Source organism: Acytostelium subglobosum (assembly GCF_000787575.1).
Source record: "Acytostelium subglobosum LB1 DNA, scaffold: scaffold13, whole genome shotgun sequence".
NCBI lineage: Eukaryota > Evosea > Eumycetozoa > Acytosteliales > Acytosteliaceae > Acytostelium > Acytostelium subglobosum.
The window spans coordinates 314,339-333,458 of record NW_012236520.1 but is presented as its reverse complement, the minus strand read 5'-3'; the positions used below and the strand labels follow the sequence as shown (position 1 = coordinate 333,458).

Sequence of the window (19,120 nt, the reverse complement as noted above, 5' to 3'; positions counted from 1 at the left end):
TATATAATCTAGACTGTGTGTATTCTCTTGAACTTTAGCTTGGAGGGATCGTATCGCTTGCCAGTTCGTCGTTGACGATCGTCTTCGTACTCGGTGTAGTTTCCGTCAAAGACTACGACGTTGCCTTCTGATTCGAATGAGATGATATGTGTACACAGACGATCGAGGAAGTAACGGTCGTGACTAATGATCACTGCGCAGCCAGGGAAGTCCTCAAGAGCATTCTCCAAGTTTCTCAGCACGTCGACGTCCAGATCGTTGGTAGGCTCGTCCAGCAACAGCACATTACATCCACGCTTGATCATTTTTGCCAAATGTACTCTGTTTCGCTCACCTCCACTCAGTGAACCAATGTATTTGTCCTGCTCGGGACCCTTGAAGTTGAAGTGACTGAGATATTCGCGAACGTGAACCTGATAGGTACCCATGTTGATAAAGTCCACGCCACCGCTGACCTCGTCCACGATAGTCTTGTCGTCGTTCAATGATGCACGTGATTGAGAGACGTGACCCATGCGCACTGTCTCACCAAGTCTGATCGATCCCTCGTCGGGTTCCAAATCACCAGTGATCATTCTGAAGAGTGTGGACTTGCCCGAACCATTTGGTCCGATGATGCCCACGATGGAGCCAGGTGGGATACTGAAGTTGAGGTTGTCAAACAGCAGCCTGCCGTCAAACTCCTTCTTGAGATTCTTGGCTTCGATCACAATGCCACCAAGACGTGGACAGGGCGGGATGGCAATCTTGCCAGCCTCCCTGAATCGCTCGGGTGCCGCCTCTACCAACTCGTTGTACTTTGTAATCCTAGACTTGCTCTTCTTGGTCTGAGCCTTGGCACCGCCAGACAGGTACTCCAACTCACGTTTGATTGCCTTCTTGCGACCCTCCTCCTTCTTGGCCTCCATTGAGAGACGCGATTCCTTTTGTCTCAGCCAGCCACTGTAGTTGCCCTTGAATGGGATGAGGCTGCCACGATCGACCTCGAGGATCCAGTTGGCCACATTGTCCAAGAAGTAGCGGTCGTGAGTAATTGCCACGACAGTGCCCTTGTACTCCTTGAGGAAGCGCTCGAGCCATGCAACCGACTCGGCATCCAAATGATTGGTTGGCTCGTCCAGCAATAGGATGTCTGGGTTTGTGATAAGTAGACGGGCGAGGGCCACACGACGTCGCTCACCACCGCTCAGATTGACGACTGATGCGTCACCTGGTGGACACCTAAGGGCATCGATTGAAATGGCGATCTTTCGCTTCAAGTCCCACAGCTTCTCCTTGTCGATGCGATCGCCCAGCTTCTTCTGCTCGGCTGTCAAGGCCTTGTGCTCCTTGCTGCCGGGTGTGAGTGATGCCAATTCTTCTGTGATCTCATCGTGACGATCGAGGATCTCCTTCTCCTCGGTCAAGCTGTCAAAGATGTTCTCCTCGACCGTCAAGTCGGGGTCGAGTTCAGGCTCCTGATGCAGGTAGCCGACTGTGATGCCCTTTGATAGCAATACCTCGCCCTCCATCTCTGTATCCTCGAATGCCAAAATCTTCATCAACGTTGACTTTCCCGAGCCATTTGCGCCGAGCAGACCAATCTTTGAGTTTGAAAGGAATGACAATGATGTATTCTTTAGCAACACACGACCATCATCCAACTTCTTCATCACATCTACCAATGACATGACCACCTTCTCTTGAACAGGTGGTGCCTTCTCTATTGAATATGTTATCGTATGCATGAGAACAAGTCATATTCATCTTCATCTTAATCTTTGTTTGAATGACACCTACTCGAGTAATGTCTGGTCGTTTGGACAACAGAGGATGTTGATGTAGTTTGATCATTGATGAACAGTCTTGACATTGACAAGTCTGTTACACGATTGATTATGTTTGATGATCTGTTGTTGTTGATAGCATTTGAGTAGTGTCTTGACAACTGATTGATTCCAACAACAACTGGTGATGATGCTGCATTAGTTGTGGTAGTGTTACAAAGACGAGATGTAGTAGTTGTTGTCAATGATGAAGTTGACCATCTCTGTATAAGTCCATGACATCTCATATACATCTTGTTTATCTAGATGTTGTGTGTGATGTTGATATATATATCTATGTATTCAAGATAACAAGTATTTGATTGATTGAAATGAGCCCTGGGGGTCATCGTCTTCTTCGTCTTTGTCGGTTTTGGGCTTCACCACTAACACCCCAAGTAGTTTGTGCTACTTGCGTGAACATTCAAACATTGATGTAATAATCGATCCGATTAGTCAATCAATCAAACTCAATCATACTTTTAGATCTCAAGGCAATCATGGTTGTTCTTACCAAAGTTGGAGATAGCATGTTGCAAAGACAATCTTACAATGAGGAGTCAAAACAACCCACCTTGGCAGTAGCAACGTTAAGGAAACACACATCAACAGAGAAGAGAGAGTCATTCTTTCTCCCAGTTATTCACCAATTCACCTCAGATCACACCCTTACTCTCACTCACCAGTCTCTCACTCGATCCCAACAAACAAAGACGAATTCTATTTTCAAAACAAGAAACAACAGAGGTGCAGTTCAAAAGTTGGAACAAGTTTCTTGGTTTACTGGGTTGGGTGAGTCTAGTTTCTCTGTGTCTTCTTGTCCGGCGAAGATTGACACGCTCACGCACCCCAATATCATTCCAACCTATATCCTCCTCCTCTTGGCAACACTCACACACTCCTGCGATCATGTCACAAATCATTCAATTTCTTCCTGGCAAAGCGTCCTTCCTCAAGTGATTACGCTCTATACCTCAAGAATGTCCGTCGCCGAGACCAGTTGTTGTTGTTGTTGTTGTTGTTGTTGTCCCTCTCTCACTCTCCCCTCCATTCACTAATAGTAGTTAGTAGTTAGTAGTAGTTAGTACATGTCCAACCATTCAATCAATCAATCAATCAAATTCAAACATATAATATATTACAACAAGCAACACAATGTTCCCATTCGGTCCACATTATGATCAACATCAATTGTAAGTTCATTGACTATGTATGACCTCACTTATTCACATCACTAACTCATTATGTTTATGAATATATGTAGGAAGGTACAGCTAAAGTTGGCTGTTAGTCGTATACAGATTGTGAAGAATAAGAAGGCAACTCTTGTAAGAGATGAGAGAAAACATATTGCAGAGTTGTTGAGGAATAGAAGTGAGGAGAATGCTCGTCTCCGTGTAGAAATGGTCATCAAAGATGAGTCCTCCATCGAGTGCTTCAACATCATTGAAGTACTATGTGAGTTAATGTTTGCCAGAATATTACTCATTGATCTACAAACGTATGTTCATTCATTATTCATTCATTCAATGATTGATCGACACTAACATGTAACCCCCACCCACATCATCATGATGGAACCATTCCACCATCCATCCACTAACTATAACTATAGTGAGATGCCAACAGAGTTAAAGGGATCTATATACTCATTGGTGTATGCATCACAACGTATTCAGATGCCAGAGTTGGCTTTGATAAAGAAACAATTGATGGGAAAATATGGAAGACAATTGGAGTATGATGTAAATAGTCAACATGGTCAATGCTTTGTCAATCCAAAGATCATCCAACAGTTGTCCAGCTACATACCAGAGCCCCTACTCATGCTGCACTACCTGAACGACATTGCAATGGAATATAATGTCGATTGCTCATGGCAGTCATCCAACACTGAACAACTGTTAAAACAACTTCAAGTTGCACAACAACAGCATCTGATGGTGCCAGCCGGCTGGACCAATCCAGGTCTGCCTCGTGGCTGCATGTTTGGTCATCACGCATCACATACCAACCCTCAATATCCAACTCCACCTGCAATCAAACATTCATCAACTTCCCAATAATAATAATATTAATTTAGATTAATCATTTGATTGATCATATGTATATATAATATATAATAGTAATAACGCAACAAATATCCAACTTAGATTCAATCATATCAATCAGTTTGGAATATCATCTTTTTACCAACTCTCGCCACCAATCAACAATACACTTGGACACAAGCATCCCATCTTGATGATGATATTTTGGCATGACATCCAGTATGACTTGGTGTATTAATAATAAATGATCTTTTTTTTTGAATCAATCAATCATAAACTATATATATATATATTATTATTGTTGTGGTATTACAATTTGAAGAGGACATCTTGGACAACATCGAAGAAATGATCTGAAGAGGAATGGTCGAGGTAGATGGTTGCCTCTTCCCCTTCGAGGAATGATCATGATTGATACTCTGGTGAGCTTGCTGAATATTGGTTGGTTAAGGTGATCCAACAATAGTGCCAGAGGGTGGTTATCTATGTTGGATGTTCCACAAATATCTTGGATTACTATCTCTTGAAGATTAGTAATTCGTAACTCGATGGTATCAAGTATGTTGGATACACCTGGCATCACATGGATTGCATTATTGAAGTTTGGAAGTATCCAAGTTAGTGATGTCAAGTGTTGGACGGCACTGTCGTAGTATGCTTGGATATCTTGGATATAATATTGATTGAGAGTTTTTCCTCTTTTATATGAATCACGTTTCAGAGTGATCTCTCTAACTTGATTGGCCTTGGATAAATATTCTATTAATAGTTCTGATGGATATACCATTGAAGTGAGATGTTGGAGTCTGTCTGAGGTCATATAGATAAACAGTTCATAGTTATCACTGTCGGAAGTGATCCAACTTTCGATAAAGTGTGTATGTTCTATATCTGGATCCCATTTGAAGTTGAACTTGGTAGAGGTGTTAGAGAGATGCTCGAGTATTCTTTGATCTGGTCCAAAAGGTGATGAGCATAGTATGTCTATTGAATGAATTGATGTTGATGATGTAGATGAAGTTGAGGATGATGATTGTGATTGAATGATATTATAATGTTGGAATATATGATTGAATGTTTGTTGATAGATATAACAATAATATGGTTCGTTGTTATCTTCTTCTTGGTCAGTATGTATATTGTCACGATCGAGTCCCACTTCCACTCGATTAACCTTTGAAATAACGTTAGTCTCTATGAACTTGATGTGTCTGACATTTGGTGCGTTGATTACATCAAACTCGAGCTTGTCTCCAACGTAGAACTCAACTACTAGTGACTCCAAACGATTGAGACAGAGCTGGTAATGTTCTGATGGGATGTGATCAAGGTCAGATGCATTGAGATGGAGTGGTGGAGTACGGAACAGACAGTACTTGGAGCCCATTTGATGAATCTTTGACCTTATTGATAGTGATGGAATGATAGTGTTGCACAGCGTTGCGGATACTGCACGATGGAATTGATTGGAAACAGTTGACAACTCAACCAACCATTTGGAGTCCGAATCAACGAGATATCCAATTATTTGATTGATCAACAGTGTTGGAATGTTAGTATTTGATGTATTGCCTCCATGTCCTTCCACCCGTCGAGATTTGTTTGAGTATGGATATGTCGTTGCCAAAGAATTGATCTTGAATTGTTTGTAAAGTTGTTGATGATGATCAAATTCTGAATGATGTCGGATGTCTTCAAGTAGCATGGTCTTTGACATATGTTCGGCTCGAAGGTGAGGAGTGAACAATTTGCTGCTGTGTCGATATTTTAGCAAGTGGAATCGTGCTGCCACATATGAGCAGTCCTTGACAATCTCATTATAGAATATTTCTGATATTAGAAATATAGGTCTATCTCTTCCACCTGAATGTGAGAGCTTGACGTCAATGTATGTGATCCATGCTTGGCAGGGGTCTGGACATGAGTTGACGAATTGACCAAGTTGATGATTATCATAATGACGTTGAATAATACTTGTGATCAATGGTCCATCCAACATTGAGTGACGAGCCATTGCTATGACAATTGGTACTGGGGCAAAGTAGAGATCCACTCGTATGCGATGTGATTGAATCAACTTCTCAAGTGTCTGTCGATATTTTTCAATGAATTGATCCTCTTCATTCTGTGTTCCAAATAAGGACTCGGGTAACATCAATATATTACAGATGGCAAAGTCCAGGTGTCTCTCGATTTCATAGCCATCCAAGATATCTTGATATCCATTGAATTTGCCATTGTCATTAGCACCAATACTTCTGATGAGGTCAATGGTGAGGAGCAATACCAGACAATCATCGGCAATGAGTGGATGAGATGAATATGCTTTGATTCTCTTTAACCTTTTCAATATTGGTTTGAAAATGTCCATAAAGTGACCATTGTTGATGTTGGCTTCCTTTCCAAAACATTTGAATATGCTACGCACCAAAGAAATGCTCTTGGAATTTGTCAACTCATTGAGTATGCTAGTCTCAAATCTCTTGTAATGCTAACGAGTGATTGATTGATTGATTGGAATGATTCCACAACATTAATGAGTAAGTGAGTGATTGAGTGAGTGAGTTCAGTTCAGAGAATGAACTAATGAACGACTTACTGGTAGGAATGATGCTCCAAAGTGAGTGATGATGATGCTCTTGTTGTTGGCATTGAGTTTATCAAAGAATTGAAGAAAGGTGTCGATTGGTTTGATGAATGATTGTACTTCAATGAACACTTGATCGAATCTATCTCTTCTATCTTTCTCCTTATTCAACATATCGATCAATGCTTGAATGTTTGCATCTGATATATCTCCATCATCGATCAAAATGATGGTCAATACTAAGGACAAGTTGTGGGACAACTTCATTATGGTCAAGTCACAATGGTTGAATGATGTACAAATGAACCTGTGATTGAGTGAGTGAGTGAGTGAGTGATTGATTGATAGATTGATTGATTGATTTTAGACATACTTTAACACATCCTGTTTATGATTGATCAACAATGATGAAGCGGACTTGTTTGGCAATGTGAAGAGGTAGTTGAACTTTTGTTCGAGATGATTGGAGACATAGCCCCGACTGAGTGGCGAAAGGAACCATTGATTGAGCTCGCTCTCAACTCGTTCTGCACCAAACACTTCTTTGATAATCTCGTAGAGATTCGGTCGTTCAAAGTTGAGTCGAAGAAGTTTGAGGTACTGCAACAACAAGTTATGTTGTTTATCGGGTTGATCAACTAGACTGGTTACCAATGGAGCCAGGAATGATCTATCCAACATGAATGGACTCAGATCAAATCTTTCATATTTCAAACTAAGATGTGCCAGTGCCACCTCGTAGTCACCAATCTTGAGGTCACCTGAGCCTGGACCTTGGTAACAAATGTGATTACGTATTCGATCAGGGGTTTGACCAATGATCAAACTGGTCATTATTATATCTTTATACTTGGCAGGTAACCTATCCAAAGTGTTTAGCTATAATATTGATTGATTGATTGAATGAGTGGTGTTAACTAACTTTTGTTGCAATTTTCTAGTTGATAATATTTACCTTGGTCAAAGATGGAAATGAGTTAATTATTTGAATATAATTAAAATTATTCGATGTATTGTGTCCAAGACAAACAAGTGCTTGCTCAAGCAAATCCAGTTGATCTTTGGTAAAGAATACATCTGCACCATTATCATTACTACTTGCAAATTGTTCAATATACTCGATTGATTCTTTAAAATTGTTTAATAGAGACATTATCTTTATCTTTATCATATATCTAATATAATAATATTAATGATTTGGAATTGGATATGTCGTGTTTTTGTCCTCGTTTCTCATTTCCCTGAAGAGTGATGCATGAACCAAGACATAGTTGAGGCATGAAACCCATAAACAAACAATTTTCGATTTTAATTTGATGTGGCACCTATCACATTGAGATAAAGATGGTCATCATCAAATCAATCAACCAACATTCATTCATTAATGCAAGTAGTGTAAAGATAAGATAATATAATATAATAATAAGAAGAAATGCAACAACATAAGATGAGATATTATGAACTGTACAGGAAGTCAACAATTGGTGAAGCACTGACAGATACACTAGATGATATGGCCAACAACAACTATATCAGTCAACAATTATATGATAAAGTTGTTCTACAGTTTGATAAAGTAACTATATGATTGAGTAGTTCATATGTTACCTATGATCTTGTACTCACTATAATCTCAATCAGTCAATCAACGAGGCACTGGCCAACACAGTTAGGAACAAAGCAACGTTCAAGGGTGACTTACACACATATAGGTTCTGCGATAGCGTTTGGACATTCATTCTGGAGAATGCAGAGTTTAAGACTGATAATGAAGTGATCAAGGTGGACAATGTCAAGATCGTAGCTTGTGATGCAAACCTCTCAAATGAGAAGGAGAAGCAATGATCATCATCAAACACCTTGTTCATTCAATCAATCAATCAATCAATCAACTTAACTTTAATGCATGTACGCTCGCTCCTTCAAGACGATGACAACGACGACGACGACGACGATGACACACAATCGACAATATGCTCGATCAGATCTACTGCAGCAACCTATTACCCACTACTCCCCGACCTCCAACTTTACCTCCACGGCAACGCCATGGGACTTAGATAGACACCAAGATGAATAAATAGAATGTATATATTAGCAACTATATAAGCAGGCCGGCCAGATGATCACTAACAACGACAGCATCTAGCAAACGACTATAATCATAAGAGACCGATACGGTATACCTTGTATAGAGAATCCATGGTCTTGTAGTCCGTTTGGTTCGTTGGTAGTGTGGTAATCAATGTGATGTGATTTATCTCTTGTTGGCGATGCTACAGTCTAGAATAAGACATGATGTTGGCACGTGTATTTGAGTAGTATCACACATATACCCTCAAAGGGGAATACATCCACGTCTATATTAACCAACTCCTCTTGCGCTACTACTCCTCCGCTTTGACGGAGTGTATTTATAATTATATCATGGTTGGTATTATAGACTGAGACAGTTGCGTTATCATGTCGATCGTTGGTCCAATAATAGAGACCACCCGAATAACAGTGGGAGTCTTCGAAAGATGGATGGACCCAGGTCCCGAACGTTGGTAACACCCACCTCGTCCCACACGCAAAAACAATCCAGAATGTAGACGGCAAACACATTGGAAGTGGACCTAAACTAAATTAATTCGATTGTCTGCAAAGGTATAGTGGCCTTTGAATGAATCTAGGCCCCCCACAATCTTGATGATGGATAACATTGTTATGATATCAAGATCCTCATAGTATTATTAATAATAATCGCGAGTTGTTAATGTTGATGTTGATGTCTTATGTGTGTATGGAGTGAATGATGAGAATGGTGAGTTACTCGTTTATGTGTCCTTTCTGGTTCAGAGGAGCACAGGTTGACCACTTTGAATGGGTATATCACAGACACGAGTGTCTATTATTAATCCTTTAGACTTGGACGCACCCAGAATCAACTGATTCCACTACACCTTCCATCTGATTTGAGAACGGCTAATTCATTCAAATCAAATTCCAGACGTTATTATTACTTGAACTCATACAATTATTCAATCAATCTATCAATAACTTATACATCAGAAAGACAGATAAATAGTATATATTTATAAGATGTTAGATAGACAACGTGGAACATGGATGTTTTTTGCTGAGGGATTGGCTTATATTCCAACTTTAATAATTGTATTATATCATGTTTATATAGAAGTATTTAAAAAGAATTTAAATGTATCAATCAAACATATGTACCTCAAATCAATCCCCTTCCTAGTATTCTTTGTAATGACATGGGCATGTATAGGTAAGTCCAACATCCACCCTCACTAATTCACTCAATCAAACAAATATTAATAATCTAATTTCCAAAATATAGCCAGGATATGCTGTGGATTCACAGCATTATATTATGACTCTGATGCTACACATAGAGATAGAGTCACAATGGGATTCTATTCATGGGCAATCCAATTCATGTGTATTGAATATTACTTTATTGGACTTCTTTGGATCAAGTTGGTGTTGGTCTTTCAATCAAAGAGTGGAAATGTTGAAATGGGTCGCGCCAAGTTAATCGATTGGATAGTCTACGTAGCCATTATCATTTCATTCATATTCTATACTGCATTTGTTATTGCTGAAGGTATAATAGGTATATCACATGACAATAGAATAAGATGGGATCATACATGGAGAGGATTCTTCCTGACAGTGGTCGCATTGATCGTCTCAGTCTTGTTCCTGTTTGGATCAAAGTTGCTGTATAGGCTGTCAAAGTCCAACAATGGTCTTGACGAATTACTCAAGAGCAAGATCAAAGCAATCATGTTCACAGTGGGCTTCATTGGATCATCAGCATGGGTACTCAATGTTTGCTACATGAAGCTTGGAATCGAGAAGCCTCCCCAGGACTGGATCAATCTAGGTATCTTCTTCTTGGAGATGATCAATATGTATAGTGTTATTGGTACATTGGGTCGAAGTCAGACTGCCACTCTTATACGTCTAAAGTTGGGTCTGCCCGAGATGATTGACACTGACTCATCAGGAAGCAACAACCCATCACAAAAGTCCAATGGCGTAGAGTCATCCAAGCTCAAGTCCTTGGAAATGTCCCAAATGTCACAGACCACCTCTCAATCAATCGAAGTATATGGATCCAGTGTAGAGAATGAAGATGTCAATGCTCATCACTCCTCGGTCTGATATAAAATAAACGACTGGACGACGACTATATTTAATGTACAATGAAGGGGTTAGTAGTCTACAGGTTCTGATTGAGCAATGGCGTGTCAACTACTCCAAACTCAGACTCCCATTCCTTGAGGTAGCGACCACCTCTACGATCATTCTTGTCGTCATATCTCTGCTTGATCTTGTTAATGACAAAGGTGACCAGGCAACGGATGAGCTCACCAATGACAAAGAGACCCAACACCCACAGCACTGTGGAGATGATTGGATCCTTCTGCACGACGACTGACTGTGGGCCACAGTTCTCTCCATTGACAAAGCTGTACATTCCTCTGTTCATGTAGTAGAATGAATGGAAGAATGCTAAATTGATGTTGATGTTGTTAGCATTTGATTAAATGATCGTGGATGATTGAATGATGTATACATACCTCCCATTTGAATCCATGGATAGAGACGAAGCCACTTGGGGTTGGTGCCACCGTATGAGTATGGATCGTCGCCATGTCCAACGACGTCGTAGATGAATGAGGTGGGCTGTGACTTGATGGCGTTCCAGAGCTGGTCGGTGGTGAAGTAGTCGGCACTGATTGATGCGTTGGGATTGTAATTGACGCCTGGTATGTTGAGCACAGTCCAGCCAGTGGCACCCAAACCACCGCTATGATAGTCGTTGGCCGTCACCACACGGATGTTCTGACTGCGAGCATAGACCAGCGTCTGGAAGTCAAAGTAGTGGCCGTTGGCCACGTCGAAGAAGTCCACGCCCCAAGCAGCGAAATCTTGGATTGAAGGTGTGTCCATGTTGCTCCAGTAGTCCCATGGACGATGGTTCATAATGACCAGACCGCCCAACTCATGAGTCCTATTGATAGCCTGTTGAATCTCCAAGTCTGTCGGGTTCTTGATTGGTGTTACTGACTCATTGATTCCAATAAAGTTGAGATGTACCCTAATGTATACATTGTTAGTTGGTTGCCATCGTGAATAGATTGAACATACTTACCTGCAATTGGTCCACTCCATGCCCGTGATAACCTTGATCTTATCGTTGTACTTGGCAATAGCAATTTGCTGAGCGACGATTGAACCTTGAATGTTGTTGTGATCGGTGACTATCATGGCGTTGTATCCATTGTCAATGTGCCATTGTATGTTTTGCTCGGGCGATAGTGAGCCATCGCTGTAGGTCGTGTGGCAATGCGGGTCGAGCAACACGTTGTACGTGAAGTTGGAGTCGTACGTTGCCATTGGACGCGGGTCGAACGACCAGTTCAGCACGACATTGACGGCGGTGTACTGGAACGGTGGTGAGTTGTACACTATCACACTGGTCACTGCAACCAATGCAATTATACCAGTTGTAATCAACAATCTAATGCCCGATGGTAATATAGCACAGCAAACACATCTCGATCTACTCTTTACTTTATCCCAATCAACTTGTACCATTATGTATTAATATATATTTGTTTGTATCTGTATATATGTTTTTGTACAAGTACTTCAATTAATCTTTTTAATGAACTAATTAGTTTGAACAAGTTGAAGTTGGACCAATCTCAACTTCCTTTTGACACACACGAAGTCGATTGAAAGATCCAAATTGGACATGGGTGGGAGTGGGGTTGGCCCAACCTGGGTTGTCGTCTTCAAGGCTGGGCTCATCTCGTCCACATCTGGATGACACAAGACATACCTTGACAACCAAGGCTACACCAACAAACTATGATCGAGAATCAATCAATCAATACATTTTCATTAATTCGCGACTTCATTCATTCATTGTGCCTGATGAGCCAATGCCAAAGCCTCGGTCAGACGTACGAGAGCTTTGTCTTTGCCAAGTATCTCGATTGTGAGGGGCACTCCGCCACCGGATGGACTGCCATTGAGTAGGTATCGCAGTTGTGACATTAGTTGATTGGTCTTTGTTGTGCGCTCTTTGTCTGTTTGTGAGTCTGGATGAATGATTTGACAGGCACGTTGAAATGATTGATAGATGTTCTCGGCAGTGAAGTTATCTGATGAACCATCGATGCTGGACAACTCCTCCATGATCACTTTGACATTGTTAACTGAACGATCTCCATGCCACACCTTCTGTCGCATAGCTTTGGCTTGTTCTGTTGAGAAATCGGCAGACATGAAGAATGGTCGCAACAATGATACACAATCATCAATGACATGTATCCTTTCCTTTACACAATGTATCGCTCGTTTCAGATATTGATCGTCTATAATGACATTGCCTTCAAGTGATTTGGACAACTTCTCTTTGATCTGTTTGGCCAATATAGGGTAAAGTCTTATCATCACTCAATAACATCCTAATATGATTGACATTAAGCCAATCCAGTCGATCCATATTGACAACACTTCCAGCTTTGTTAATGCCTTCCAGAGTGAACTATACATTCGATGAGAGTTGGATGAGTTAGTGTTTGATTGATGATCGCGCCTTGACCTCAGGTCCATCCATCTTACAGATTCAATCAACTCATCCAATGTGAAGACCTCCTTGGTTGTGTCTGATGGAGACCATCCGAGCAAAGCTACAAAGTTGACCAATGCTTGAGGGAGGTATCCTTTGTTCTAGATGTGATCCAGGCAAGTTGTGTCAGACTCCCACTAACTCAATCAATCATCGACCGCGCGTGCACGACTACATACAATATAAGAGTCAACGGAGACATCACCTTGACGCTTGGATAGCTTTGACTTGTCAGAGTTGAGAAGGAGAGGGACGTGAGCAAAGTGTGGAGGCTTCCAACCAAAGGCCTCGTAAAGGATGATGTGCTTGGGCGTGCTGTTTAGCCACTCCTCTCCTCGAATGACATGGGATATACGCATGAGATGATCGTCCACTACTGATGCCAGATGGTATGTTGGGAAGCCATCTGACTTCATCAAGATCTGATCGTCGATCTGTTGATTGAGGAACTGCACATTGCCCTTGACAATGTCTGTGAACTTGGTGTGAGCGCGCTCGTGAGGTATCCTCAGGCGCACTGTATGGCTGTCGCCACGCTGCAGACGACGCTCGACCTCCTCCCTTGTCAACTTCAAACAACTCCTGTCATACAACTGTACCGGACCCTTGTTCTTTGACAATGCTCGCTGTGCCTCCAATCTCTCTGCTGTGCAGAAGCAATGATATGCTGCGCCAGAGTCAAGCAACACCTTTGCATGTTCCTTGTATATATTTAGTCTCTCGGACTACACCATGTACATGTGAGTGAGTATGAGTGAGTGCAACTGCTGTGTACTTCGCGCGACTTACCTGAACGTATGATGGTGTGTCGGGTAGGGGACGCTTGGGTCCTTCGTCGTAGGGGATGCCAGCCCAGGCGAGACAATCGTCGAGGTTCTGGGCCGATCCTTCGACGAGACGAGTGCGATCAGTATCCTCGATACGTAGAATGAATGAACCATTGTGCTTCTTGGCAAAGAGATAGTTGAACAAGGCAGTCCTCAGACCACCCAAATGCATCAATCCTGTTGGACTAGGTGCGTATCTAACTCTAATAGATTCATTCTTATCTGTATGTTGACATCCAGGTCCATGCTCATGCTCATGCTCATGTTGATGAGCATTGCCAGCTGATGAACAATAAGATCTACTTGATGTAGTCACTACATTTCGATAAAGAGGTCGAACTGTGAACACCAATGATCTCGCTGATCCAAGATACATCGTTTGTTATATTATATGTATATGTATGTTATGTATATGTATATGTACTTGATGAAGGACGAACGAATGACGTGCGCGAAGTTCTCAGGGTAACCACCACGTGTTGCCGCGTCGAAAGAACTTCCTCGATTCGGGCGAAAGGTGAATGAACGTCGACCCATTGTGTCGCGATAATATAATAATAAAGGTTTATCAATTGATTAGGTCATCTTGTTGTAGGGTCGCTGGATGGACAGCTCTCCGCGAAGGTCGATGGTCATAAGTTGGCGAACTTGATCTTTGGGCACACCGAGCGAGAGCAACCAGCCAAGTTTGGTAGCGGCTGCTTCGACTGTCATGTCATGTCCACTGACCGCACCGGCGTCAAGTAGGGACTTGCCCGTCTCGTAGTGCTTGAGATTGACGGTGCCACGCGGACATTGGCTCGTGACCACCACGACGACGCCACGCTTCACAGCGTCCACTATGAGATTGAGGAATCGCTTCTTCTTGGCGGGCGCATTGCCCGAGCCGTATGATTGGATGATGAGACCCTCGAGTGGCGCACGCAGCAGGTTCTCGACGCAGTCGTCCGAGAAGCCCGGCACGAGATGCAGGACAAGGATGTTCTTGTTGACCTTCTCGTGCACGCGGAAGCGGCCCTTGGGCTGACTGAGTATTATGTCCGTGTTGACGTTGATCTCCATGCCAAGTGTGGCCAGGGGCGGACAGTTGGGCGACTCGAATGCCGCCAGACTCCACGAGTCCACCTTCTTTGAGCGATTGCCTCGCAGCAGCATGTTGTTAAAGAACACGCACACCTCGGGTATGTCCAGCTTGCCGGCAAACATGATGGCGGTGATCAGGTTGCGCTTGGCATCGTTGACCACGTCGCCAATTGGAATCTGACTGCCCGTCAGAATGACTGGCTTGCCCAAGTTCTCCAGCATGAATGACAGTGCACATGCGGTATAAGACATGGTGTCCGTACCATGTATAATAACGAATCCATCATAATCATAATAGTTCTTCTCAATGAGCTTTGTGATTCGTACCCATTCATCATGGTCCATGTCTGAGCTGTCGATGGGAGGGTCGAACTTGACATCAAGTTGTCAGTCAGTGAGTGCGACTCATTCATTCATTCAAATGATCAAACATACTTCATGAAGCTTGTAGGATGGCATCTCGGATGACTTCATCTCGGGAAGTAGTTTGAGTTGTTCTTCGATGTAGTTGGGCTCGGGTCTGAGTGTGCCGTGGATGGGATCGCGCTTCATTCCAATGGTGCCACCAGTGTATATGACAAAGACAGATGCACGTATAACCTTTGACATACTCGACAAGCTGTTGCGTAGTAGTGACACATTGTTCACGCTTACAGAGTGATCATATCCATTATTATTATCATAACTTCCATTCATTATATTATTACCACTACTACTATGAGTAGGACTACTATTACTACTATGTATTGTACTTGTTGTTGACGTCGTAGTTATATCTATTGTTCCAACTTGTAGTGTATCTGCTAAACCTGGTGTATCTGATGATGTTGATGTTGTCATTGTATATGTTATCTATATGTTATCTATATGTATATGTATGTATATGTATGTTATGTTTTGTTATAAGATTGAATGGAAGTTACTTGTGTCTCTCCCGACTAACTACACCATGGGATTGGCTCGGGAAGTTGAAACTTCAAACTTATTCAGGGAATTCGATGCAAACGACACTTTTGACAAAATTAGATATTTTAGGATTTAGTTCATCTCACTTGATCACATGTTTAACAATCATTCAATGTCTTTGATACATATAAACAATCAATCAATCAAAGAATACAGATAGATCTTATATCTTAGATCTTAGATATATCCACACACACACTCCCCCACCACACAACACAGAGACACTCAATCAATCAATCGAACAAGTCGACGACTAATGAACAATGGACAAGTTATCTGATTATCTGTTACAAACTATATTCAATCATTTGTTAAATAAGGATGGTTCTACAACTTTGTCGACAACGATAGAGGATAAAATATATTATGGTTATTATATGGATATGGATGATCATCTGATTGACAATGGATTGTTGGATGCAGCATGTTTAGCATGGACATCAAAGAAATTTATGAATATGTTGATCAATAGACGTATGCCAACTACATTGATGTTGTCAAGATCAACAAGATTACGAGTTGCAAGTGATCACGTGGTCCCAGACAATGACCCCGTCCCACTGGTCACTGAGATGGTGGTTGGCACTGGGCCGATCAAGACCATTCACTCACCTGGAGTACTGCCGCCATCACTCACAAGGTTGACACTGGATCAGAACTTTGAACATGTTATCATGCCAAGAATGATGCTACCGACGATCAGGGAGATGAAGTATGACACCAAGATGCCCCTGGTCAGATGGTCCATGCCTGATCAACTCCACACGTTAATACTTGGCAACACATTCAATCAACCAATCACTCAAAATGCCTTGCCACCAGCACTCAAGGTGCTTACATTTGGATCCTCATTCAGTCTCCCCTTGTTCCCTGGATGCTTCCCTGCCTCGCTCGAGACACTCACATTATCGCCGGCATTCAATCATCCGCTCAAGCCTGGACAGCTCCCGCCAGCACTCACCGAGCTTACCTACAACACTGATCTCCAGTTGGACATTGGCGTGCTGCCAAACACTCTGATCACACTCAACTATGGTCGCACATATGACCAGGACATCATTCCAGGCTCACTCCCCAACTCACTTCAGCGACTGACCTTTGGAATGATGTTCAGTCGCGCATTCACCCAGGGCGTGTTACCCAACTCACTCACGTCATTGACGACGTCGGTGAGGTACGACCGGCCCTTCGCCGACCTCTGTCTCCCGCCCGGACTGCGCTTCCTAACCGCGGGCGCGTCTGAGGATAGGTCTCGCGAGGCCAAGCCGATCAGGGCCAGTGACCTCCCGGTATCCCTCACCTCACTATGCTTGGCCAACACTTATCAGCATCCACTCACGCGTGACACATTCCCCGCGACCCTGCAGACATTGGAGATCGATCCATATGACGATCAGTACAAGAGTGATGTGTTCCCATCACAACTCACCAAGCTCACGTTCAGTCGCTTCACATCCAGCATACTGCAGCCGGGCATGCTGCCCACCTCTCTGACATGGCTGGTCTTTGGCATGCACTACAGTCGTCCAATCAGGGCTGGCGTGTTGCCACGCTCACTCACAAGACTGTCGCTGGGCTATGACTTCACGCCTCCCTCACGCGACGTTGTCCTCTCGAGCGGCATACGATGTCTGGACCTGTACCGCATGAGACAGATTCAATACGCGAGGATGTTGCTTCGTCCTGACGAAACGATCATCAACATCACGGCGAGGTACCGAGCGAGTGACATGATCACCACAGACTGTGACCTGCGATTCAAACAACTCAACATACCCATGCATTTGGACAACCCCGTGGCTGGCTACACTTGGAACAAGCTGGTGCAGGATTCGATGCACTATGTCAGTGTGATGACCAGGGTCATACTGGCCAGGACGTATCATGCCAGTGGCAACAGTGATGAATCATCTGTCCACGTTCGCATGATTGGTATGACCACGGCACTTTGTGTATTGGGTGCCACGCGTCCCAGACAAGGTCAGCTCATCAAGATCATCGACCTATCCGCTCTCAAGGATCACAGTGATATTACTTTATCATCGACTGGATTATCAGAAATGAATGATTGGATTGGTCAGTGATTGATTGATTGATTGTTTGGTATAGGTTAGACGTCGGCGAACCAGACTTTGTGATTCAGAATCAATCATCTCACCACCCTCCTGGTTACGCTACCTTCCATTTTTAGTCATTGACAATACCATGTTATGATCAATCCTTGGTTGTCAAGAATATGTGGAACAAAGCAAGCTCATTCAACTGGATTCTCCAAGTCCAATCAATCATTGATACTTTGTTTGGATCACTTATTCATGAATCAATCCAGCCGAAAATACAACCACCATAATATTATCATGATCACCACGACAACATCAACATCTTCAATCAATCATTCATTCATAGGAATAGACCCACCCATCGACCTCCCCCACCTATCAGCATCGCGTTTATGCATCATAATGATTCCTTGGACGGCAAGAATGGCATCACATGAATCATTCAATTTGATTTCACCACTACCACACCAAGACCCGTTTTTTATGGACGCGACGAATCAATTCGCAAACAAACGAATCCCCCACTAATACAATGTGTGTTTAGAAGCAAGAAAAAACAACCCCCTCCGCTTCCCACGCCATGCTGTAAAACAAATACGCGGCATGTGGGGGCGATGGCGGGACGTCGATTTCTCACTGGTGGTAGAAGGTGCCACTTCTATCGCTCAGTGGTGTTGTCATCTGAATGAATGAGTGAGTCAGTTCGGCCCCAATGTACGCATCTGGCAAGTGAGTGAAGTTTGAATACTACTAGCATGGTAGCCTGTCATTCATTCATTCATTCATTGAGTAAAGATAGGCTGGTAGGTCACTCCTGTGACTTCGAGACTTCACAAAGTCCCGCCTTACTGCCCCACACGCCACCCAATATTTGCATTGTTGTTTTTGGGTCATCGAGTCGCGGCGATGAAGGGCAATTTAGATGGATTGGATTATTGTTGGCATACTTCCGACAACGTTGTTGTCGTCCATTATATATCCAACATCTGTCACGCTATGTTGTTGACAAAAGAAACAAATAATAACATAGAGATAATTTATAATTTATAATAATAATTAAAGTTATAACATTCAATTATATCA

The 19,120-nt window shown here is 42.6% G+C and overlaps 10 protein-coding genes across 10 annotated transcripts; 4 read left to right on the top strand and 6 right to left on the bottom strand.

Annotated features, from left to right (window-relative positions):
- Nucleotides 1-8: 8 nt before the first annotated feature.
- On the bottom strand, nt 9-1,852 carry SAMD00019534_067990 (hypothetical protein; the record flags this gene model as incomplete). Its single annotated transcript, XM_012897911.1, has 2 exons — nt 9-1,702; nt 1,780-1,852. 2 exons carry the CDS (start codon nt 1,850-1,852, stop codon nt 9-11), a joined length of 1,767 nt encoding a protein of 588 aa, XP_012753365.1.
- Nucleotides 1,853-2,960: 1,108 nt separating this feature from the next.
- SAMD00019534_067980 (hypothetical protein) lies at nt 2,961-3,871 on the top strand (the record flags this gene model as incomplete). The annotated part of the gene is made up of 3 exons (XM_012897910.1): nt 2,961-2,998; nt 3,070-3,306; nt 3,421-3,871. The coding sequence occupies 3 exons, from the start codon at nt 2,961-2,963 to the stop codon at nt 3,869-3,871; spliced, it is 726 nt and encodes a 241-aa protein (XP_012753364.1).
- An 870-nt stretch (nt 3,872-4,741) lies between these two features.
- SAMD00019534_067970 (hypothetical protein) lies at nt 4,742-5,243 on the bottom strand (the record flags this gene model as incomplete). Its single annotated transcript, XM_012897909.1, has 2 exons — nt 4,742-4,840; nt 5,031-5,243. The coding sequence occupies 2 exons, from the start codon at nt 5,241-5,243 to the stop codon at nt 4,742-4,744; spliced, it is 312 nt and encodes a 103-aa protein (XP_012753363.1).
- Nucleotides 5,244-6,422: 1,179 nt separating this feature from the next.
- SAMD00019534_067960 (hypothetical protein) lies at nt 6,423-7,124 on the bottom strand (the record flags this gene model as incomplete). The annotated part of the gene is made up of 2 exons (XM_012897908.1): nt 6,423-6,750; nt 6,817-7,124. 2 exons carry the CDS (start codon nt 7,122-7,124, stop codon nt 6,423-6,425), a joined length of 636 nt encoding a protein of 211 aa, XP_012753362.1.
- Nucleotides 7,125-7,869: 745 nt separating this feature from the next.
- Nucleotides 7,870-8,282, top strand: SAMD00019534_067950 (hypothetical protein; the record flags this gene model as incomplete). The annotated part of the gene is made up of 2 exons (XM_012897907.1): nt 7,870-8,019; nt 8,085-8,282. Coding segments are annotated over 2 exons (348 nt in total), but the record flags the coding sequence as incomplete, so codon positions are not given.
- Nucleotides 8,283-9,527: 1,245 nt separating this feature from the next.
- SAMD00019534_067940 (hypothetical protein) lies at nt 9,528-10,616 on the top strand (the record flags this gene model as incomplete). Its single annotated transcript, XM_012897906.1, has 2 exons — nt 9,528-9,717; nt 9,790-10,616. Coding segments are annotated over 2 exons (1,017 nt in total), but the record flags the coding sequence as incomplete, so codon positions are not given.
- Nucleotides 10,617-10,677: 61 nt separating this feature from the next.
- Nucleotides 10,678-12,059, bottom strand: SAMD00019534_067930 (hypothetical protein; the record flags this gene model as incomplete). Its single annotated transcript, XM_012897905.1, has 3 exons — nt 10,678-10,970; nt 11,039-11,559; nt 11,614-12,059. The coding sequence occupies 3 exons, from the start codon at nt 12,057-12,059 to the stop codon at nt 10,678-10,680; spliced, it is 1,260 nt and encodes a 419-aa protein (XP_012753359.1).
- A 330-nt stretch (nt 12,060-12,389) lies between these two features.
- On the bottom strand, nt 12,390-14,100 carry SAMD00019534_067920 (hypothetical protein; the record flags this gene model as incomplete). Its single annotated transcript, XM_012897904.1, has 4 exons — nt 12,390-12,890; nt 13,095-13,202; nt 13,281-13,826; nt 13,891-14,100. The coding sequence occupies 4 exons, from the start codon at nt 14,098-14,100 to the stop codon at nt 12,390-12,392; spliced, it is 1,365 nt and encodes a 454-aa protein (XP_012753358.1).
- A 410-nt stretch (nt 14,101-14,510) lies between these two features.
- On the bottom strand, nt 14,511-15,782 carry SAMD00019534_067910 (hypothetical protein; the record flags this gene model as incomplete). The annotated part of the gene is made up of 2 exons (XM_012897903.1): nt 14,511-15,383; nt 15,447-15,782. Coding segments are annotated over 2 exons (1,209 nt in total), but the record flags the coding sequence as incomplete, so codon positions are not given.
- Nucleotides 15,783-16,435: 653 nt separating this feature from the next.
- Nucleotides 16,436-18,061, top strand: SAMD00019534_067900 (hypothetical protein; the record flags this gene model as incomplete). The annotated part of the gene is made up of 1 exon (XM_012897902.1): nt 16,436-18,061. The coding sequence occupies one exon, from the start codon at nt 16,436-16,438 to the stop codon at nt 18,059-18,061; it is 1,626 nt and encodes a 541-aa protein (XP_012753356.1).
- Between the last annotated feature and the right edge of the window lie 1,059 nt (nt 18,062-19,120).